General features: G+C 36.2%; 1 protein-coding gene across 2 annotated transcripts in view; it reads right to left on the bottom strand.

Annotated features, from left to right (window-relative positions):
- SPOPL (speckle type BTB/POZ protein like) overlaps window positions 1–7,559 on the bottom strand; it is a 209,784-nt gene extending 202,225 nt beyond the window's left edge. Inside the window, exons 1-3 of one of the 2 annotated variants that reach the window (XM_053698260.1) lie at window positions 7,141–7,559; window positions 5,934–6,061; window positions 5,563–5,684 (exon numbers count right to left, since the gene is read on the bottom strand). In XM_053698260.1, the coding sequence (XP_053554235.1) occupies window positions 5,563–5,684; window positions 5,934–6,011 (200 nt within the window). In that variant the 5' untranslated portion in view covers window positions 6,012–6,061; window positions 7,141–7,559. The remainder of the gene's footprint in view (window positions 1–5,562; window positions 5,685–5,933; window positions 6,062–7,140) is intronic. The other variant, XM_053698261.1, reaches the window with a different exon arrangement.
- Window positions 7,560–7,840: the final 281 nt, after the last annotated feature.

The raw sequence follows: 7,840 nt of genomic DNA, 5'->3' as shown, positions 1-7,840 counted from the left end.
AGTGCAGCATTAAATAACATTATCTTAGCAGCAGGTGGCAAAAACAAAAGCATTGCGAGATATTTTATATCAAACTTGGATTTAGCAGCTCTCCAATCTGCTCTGGTAGCGGAAGCGAGCTACATTCATTTCAATTACGTGATCAGGTGCAATGTGATTAGACTGTGCGCCTGTGAAGCGCTTTTAAAATCCAAGACCCGCTCAGAAGATCCTGGAGCGGAAAGCTGCTAAATCCAAGTTTGATATAAAATATCTTGCAATGCTTTTGTTTTTGCCACCTGCCGTTAAGAATGTTATATAATGCTGCACTAAATACAGCATTATATAACATTATTTTAAGAGTTTACTGTCCATTTAAAAAGAAATTTTAACGTTGGAAGCAAATCATCCACTAATATTTTGTAAAATTCCCAAAGTAACTGGTCTGGGCCAGGAACTTTACCCAAGGAAGCTTTATCAATTGCCTATATAATTTCAGTCTCCACTATAGGGTGTTTATTTTTATTTTAAGATGGGACACCTAGTGAAAGGGGCTGGGAGCAGACCCCCCCCCCATCCCTGCATATGAAAAGACAGATTAGACAAACAGAAGCCAGCAGTAGACTGTAAACGAGTGTATATATCTGACATCTGGTTAGGAGTCTGAAAATGAGCATACTTATTAAAAAATAAGCAAAACTAAACATTGTTACACAAACACTCCCAGACAGACTATATAAATGGATCATCTACAAAACATTTATGCAAAGAAAATGTGGTGTATAATGGCCATTTAAGTAACACAAAGAGAAACATTACTATTTTCATCTAGAATAATAATAGTTTCAGCTCATTTTCTGGCTCTAAATGTAATATGATCAAATCAGATATACTATGGGTTTATAAAAAAATCTAGCAGGGAGAATATCCCCTTTAAGGAAGCAAATAGAATGATAAAATACTTTGTATTCTCTCCGTAGATTCAGGAAAGTGGAATATGTCAAACTACCCTACAGTTATTCAGAAGATAAAATAAGATCTTGTTAGTTGGGCTAAACTTGCCATCTCATTATCTGCTCAGGTTAATCTAATTAAAATGTATTGTTTCAATTATCTACTTTATTTGATGCAAAGTCTGCTTGTATTTATAAACAAGAAAGATCTCGTTAGGCTTAAACAAATTTGGACATGATTTTTGGGGGGAGGGGAAAAAAACAAAAAACTATTGCACTATTAGGGGAGGACTTGCTCTTCCAGATCTTAATTTATACAACTGGGTAGCGATTGGTAAAATAGCAGTAGATTGGCTTCTAGATGAAGGGTATTACTTTCTGCTACAATTAGAACAAAGCCTTGTTGCGCCCTATACACTCAAGTCCCTCTTGCACCTCCTTGCGCAAGACTTTCCAGGGGACATTTCATCTTCATTAGTTCTAAAGAATGTTATTAAGGCATGACAGAAATTTTGTAAAGCTTTTTAAATTAATGTGTATTGTTCCGGTTACCTAACAATACCTGGTAATGTTCTTTTTCCAGAGGCCGTCGGATCCAAGATTTTTAATAGATGGAAACAAAAAGGGACTTATATATTGCATTCAGTTGAAAGATGTAGAGACAATGTCCTGTAGATCATTTGATTGTCTAAAGGAAGAATTTAACATCTCTAAAAAATTATTTTATTGCTTACCCCCATCTATGTCACTATTATCAACATCTAATTAGAATATATCCAGAGGACTGGAGATGGGACATATTAGAACCAGTATTTAAAATGTTTAAAGAAAAAATTAAAAAATAAAATTACCCAATGGAATAAATTGATGAACACCTCGTCACACATCTCATCTAATCCCTCCCCCCCGACACCTTTCCGGGGGAACCCTGAAATCCCTCTGTTCCACGACTCCAACCCAGATGGAGTGTAGCTGCACATTCGTGCTAGAGCCATTGGCTCTTTGATCCGAGATGGTAGCCTGATACCGCAAAATGAGCTGGTGGGAGTGGAGGACTCCGTGTTCGCCTCCTGGTTCTCATATGCCCAAGTTGCCCACTTCTTACATAGGCATTCTAATAAATCTTCATTAACTAGAGGACTTACTCACTTTGAGAGCCTCTGTATGTTAGAAAACACAGCAAGACACATGCTTTCCAAAATATATAAATTATTAACCCCACCCGATTTACTTCCTGCTTATGTCCACAGGTGGCATTCAGACCTAAATATGGACATAGAACGGGAGGACTAGGGAAAAATCTTCCTCATGCACAAGAAGTGCTCGATCTCCGCCAATACGCAAGAGATAAATTTTAAAGGGACACTGTACCCAAAAAAAATGATTTTGTAATTCAGATAGAGCATGCAATTTCAAGCAACTTTCTAATTTACTCCTATTATCAATTTTTCTTCGTTCTCTTGCTATCATTATTTGAAAAAGAAGGCATCTAAGCTTTTTTTTGGTTTCAGTACTCTGGACAGTACTTTTTTATTGGTGGATGAATTTATCCACCAATCAGCAAGGACAACCCAGGTTGTTCACCAAAAATGGGCCGGCATCTAAACTTACATTCTTGCATTTCAAATAAAGATACCAAGAGAAAGAAGAAAATTTGATAATAGGAGTAAATTAGAAAGTTGCTTAAAATTTCATGCTCAATCTGAATCACGAAAGAAAATTTTTGGGTACAGTGTCCCTTTAAATTTATCTCTCGCTGGTATTTGACTCCCACCAGACTGAAACAAATCTATAAATGCGTGGATAGTAGGTGTTGGAGGGGATGTGGAGAGGAAGCTGACCTTTTGCACATTTGGTGGAGATGCAACAGAATCGCCCTTTTTTGGAACGAGGTTATTACATACATTAGGGATACATTCTTGGTGAAGCTGCCTCTCAGACCAGATATATTATTATTTCACTCTCTGCCTAGGGTGGAGGATACTGCCACGCAATTGCTCCTCACAACTTTCCTGAATAGTGCCAAATCTCTTATTCCTCAGATGGAAATCAACCTTAATACCCACGTTAGACCATTGGAAGTCCCAGGTGACCCTCTCTTTAAACTTAGATAGAAGGCATTATTGGGAATCGGGCAGAGTAGTGACACACGAACTAATGATGATTAGATGGAGGGAGGCCATTGGGGGAGATGGTATGTAGACTTTATGGCTATAATTTACAGCGCCTTTCAGAGTGCGGGCAGGCGTCAGTCTGCTCCGGGATGTGTTCCCTGCCTCCCACTTTTTCCGTTTCCCCTTTTTTTTTCTTTCCCCCCCCCCTGTCTTTCTTCCCCCCCTCCCCTTTTCCCCCCTTCCCTCTTTTCTTCTCTTATTTTCCTATCCTATACTTACTTGAATATTAGATTACTATAGAGGATTTTAGAAAATTTTATAAGATTTCTTGTCTGTTTCCAACCTTTGCTACCACATGACGTTATTTTATGTGGTTTGGTTATTTTTCTGTTTATGTTCTAAGACGTTGTTATAACCCAAAGAAAGAAAAACAGAGAAAGAACTCAGAGAAAGAAAAGGAGAGAAAAGTAAAGACTGTTCGATATCTGGTACTATTAGTACATATATATTTTGCCTGTTGTAAAATTGGATGTGACATAACTATGTAACATTTAATTGTTTTTGCTTGGATGTACCATTCTCTCTTCAGTTTTACTTTAATAAAGCTCTTTTGAAATAAAAAACAAAAAATTAAAAAAATAAATAAAATTTAAAAAATCTGTCTATTTCTATTCTGTATAAAATCGTAAAAGGAGATTCAAGGGAAAGAAAACTAAAAAGTGGTTACGCTGCAGAAATGTCAACCATTGACGAAGGACGTACAGTTCATAGATATATATATAAAAAAAAAAAAAAAAAGTTATTTTACTAGTAAACAAAGTAACGCTGTCACTGGTTTGGAAAGAAATCGCATTTAAAATTCATTAATAGAATCTATATAACCCCCGCAATGTTATCTAAGTGGGATAGAAGGTCTATTCACTCCTGCTATAAATGTAATTTTCTGAAGGCGGACTTGAACCATTGTTTCTAGGGCTGCCCTAAAATTAAAAAAAATTTGGAAGAAAATCAATTTCTGGACAAATAAAATTCTTTCCTCCAAGGTTAAAGGACCAGTAAATACATTACCTTTGCATAATCAACAACTGCATGATAAAAATAAAGATAATACAATAGCACTTCAATTTCAAATGAGTAGATTTATTTCTGACAAATTATAATGTCATGTCTATTTCAACTCACCCTGTACTACGTGACAGCCATAAGCCAATCACAAATGCATATATGTATATTATTTGAATTCTTGCACATGCTCAGTAGGAGCTGGTGACAAAAAAAAAAAAAAAAAAAAAAAAAAAAAAGAATGTGCACATTTTGTTAAAGGAAGTAAATTGGAAAGTTGTTAAAATTGAGTGTCCCTTTAAGGCTCAACCATATCCTTTTCTTATATATAAGATCTAATAACTATGAAAATGCAGCCTTACTTAACTCTTCTATTTTAATAGGCCAGTATTTTATTTTGAGCTCTTGGAAATCAAAGATAGGGTCTAGTTTTTCTGCTTTTATTAAAAAGGTTCAGAGTCAACTTATTATCGAACAGTTTGATACAGCAAATAACTCAGAGGCAATGATCAAGCGTTTTTTTCATAAATGGGGTAGATTGATACAATTGTTCACTCGCGAGAGCCAGAACCAGTTAATTTCTTCCTTTTCAGGCTCTGAGTTCCTGAATCGGGCATGGTTTATTGGAGAGTATCCAAATTTTTTGTGGGTTTTTATTTTTTTGTTTTCCGTTTGTCTTCAAAATAATGCATGTATAATCCTTGATAAAGCTGGTTATGTAGAAGGAACGTAAGGAAAAGTATAGTTCACCTAGGGAGATGCTCAACTATAAGACACACCTTATTTATATCTAAAAGATAATATAACAGGAGAGATGGAAAAAAGGTGCGTAGTATATTGGTTTCATGTTGTAAATATTTTGATATGGGGAGGATGCCCCTTTTTTGTACTCTTCTTTTTGTGGGATACAAACATTGAGGTGGCAAAACTGCAATATGGTTATACTTATTTGGGGCTCAAATATCTAGCTGCCATTTTAAGCTGCTGTGCTAACCTTACAAAGAATCTGTCAAACAAATTTAAAGGTACATTGTAACACAAAAATTACAAGCACTGATGTGTTAGGTAGAATCAGTAATGCAGAAATTACATGTTCTAACTGTATAACAAAGTAAGTCGGCTGGTCAACAGGAACGACAGTCACATGACCACGCCAATCACTGGCCATATCCTGCTTTGAAACAGAAAGGCCGGCAGCCCCCCCCCATTGCACAGTTTGTATAACCAGCCTTATACACACTTAGCAAGCATTAGTAATGCACTAATTAAATGTTTAAATTGAAGTGCATTAGAAAATACTTATGTCCTTTTAAGATGTCACCATGTCTACAGAATCAGTTTACATAAATTCACTCCAATATGTGCACATGAACTTCTAAATAATTTAATCAATAAAACGATCAACAAGCTGAAGCAACAGACAAAAACATAAATAAGAACACAAAGCAACTTACCATTTCATTTTATCATTTGGCCCAGATGAAAATGCTGAACTTTTTAAAACTTCACCCATTTCTTCACGACAAAAGCTGAAGTTATTTATTGTCCACATATATGAAAATTTCACTACCTTGACCTAAAAGCATGAATGGTTATTTCAATGTTACATAATATTATAATCATTTTGTCTCAGCTACTTCAAATGTCTAATTCATGAAACCCATGTAAGATCAAGTAATAGAGATCTAGCACAATTATATGATAATGTTACAGTGCTTATGTGTGTCTTGATACCTTGTATTAGTATGTAACATTATTTGGATAAAAAAACAAAAAAAAAACAACACAACAACATGTAAGTCAGACTTCAAATAGGTTGTTTTACCTGTGTGTAACACCAGCTTTCAGCAACAGGGCCACTTGTCTCCTCAGCAGGGGGAGGTGGTGTGGGGACTCTAGACATTATTTCTTTTGCAAATTATTATAGCACTAAATATACATTTGATACTTTATCTACATAAAAGGAAGAACAAACACTATATTAGTATACAATTTTACAGTACTCGAAAAGTATGATCACGCTGTAATTAAACCATGAAAGGAGTTTTGCCATTTAAACATGTTTAATCAATACATCAAACAAAGCTGCTAAATTATTAAAAACTATGTTTGCAATGTACAATTTAAGAAATATTGAGGAAAGGTATGTTGGCCTTTTTATTTATTCACAAGCAATGCACACACAAAAACAGAGTTTTCAGTATTCAAAACATGCTAAAATATGTCAAGATAGACAGATGTATTAAAGCATGAATACAGTGTCTCATTACATAAAGTTAAAATGTAAACAAATATATGAAAACGAATTTAAAGGGATATTCCAGCCTAAATTGGAAACCACATGGGTGCATTTCGGTATTGAACAGAAGCAATTTTGTAATATAGATGTATTAGCAAAAATGCTTCTAATAAAAGCTATAGCTGTTTCAAAAGTGTATTTAAGTATGCACCGTGCACCAGCGTTTAAAACACAACACTTGTTCGGAGAGCCTAAGATGCTTTTACCATCTGATAATGACTCAATTTGTTAATTGCTGACATGATACAAGTCCCACTGATAATCTAAGCAGCTGTATTTTTTAAAATGTGGTTGCAGTGAAAAAATCTAGCTATGCTTCACATGCACATGCAGAGAAAAATGTTAACACTAAAACAGTTATAACTCTTAATAGAAGCATTTTTGCCAATACATTTATATTGCAAATATGTTTCTATTCAAAGATGCAATAAATCTATGTGCATTTATATTTTTACTGGAATGTCCCTTTAAAACAACTAGCATTCGAGACAAACTATAACGGTGGTGACAGATTAAAGCAACCACACGGACCCAAACAAGGCAAGTTGTGAAGCAAGCCCCTGCAGGTTTGGACAGATGCACAAGTATAGGTTGCAAGAGGAGTGTCTTTTTATCAGATCCCCTGTTTTAACTCTTTGGATTACAGAGGGTTGCATCGCACTGTGTGGCATTACGTTGTCACCCTCTGGGGCAGCCAAGGGGTCGATAATAAACTAATTCCCTAAAAACATACCATAGAAAATTACATAACACATGTACAGTCACCAGATTGCCTGTCAGGAAGGCTTCTTATCCAGATTAAGATCGCTGGCCCCGGGATAACCTGGGTGTTCATTACCCCAGGGCTTCCCTTCCCTCTAAGTGGGCTCACTCCCCGGTTTAAGATAAACCAGGGAGTGGCTGAAGCGATGAGCAGATCTGGTTCTTGATTCCAAATTTCTGTTGTTGTTTAGATGGACCTAGGATAACTGCAGCTGAATGAAAATTCTCGCTTCTGTCCACAGAGCTGCGGGAAGCACCAGGAGGCCGTTGTCAGCGGAACATATCGATAACTGGCTGCCTCTAAAAAAATGGCAGATCAAGAATGTTTTGAATAAGAAGCCTGACAAAACGTATAAATCAAACCGCTCCCGCAGGCCGCCGCCATACTGCCGGAAACCAACCAAGTTCCCTCCGCCTTGCTTCCCGTGACGTCACGCCATAACTGCTGCTTAACACGTCAAGTTCGAAAAGATTTTAGTAATAACAGAACGTTTGTTTATCAGTTATGGCTGACGGTTTAGTGAATAGTATTGCAAAATAAAGTACATTTTTATCCCCTGTGTTTAACTGAGTAACTTACAGAGAGGAGTTTACAACCAAAGTGACGTATTTGGGGCGGAACCAACCAGCTCCTTAGTTGGTGTGGTGGTCTCTGAGTCTGTTGGCTAGTG

The sequence above is a fragment of the Bombina bombina genome, chromosome 1, assembly GCF_027579735.1.
Source record: "Bombina bombina isolate aBomBom1 chromosome 1, aBomBom1.pri, whole genome shotgun sequence".
Lineage (NCBI taxonomy): Eukaryota > Metazoa > Chordata > Amphibia > Anura > Bombinatoridae > Bombina > Bombina bombina.
This window is presented reverse-complemented; position numbering and strand designations above follow the sequence as displayed.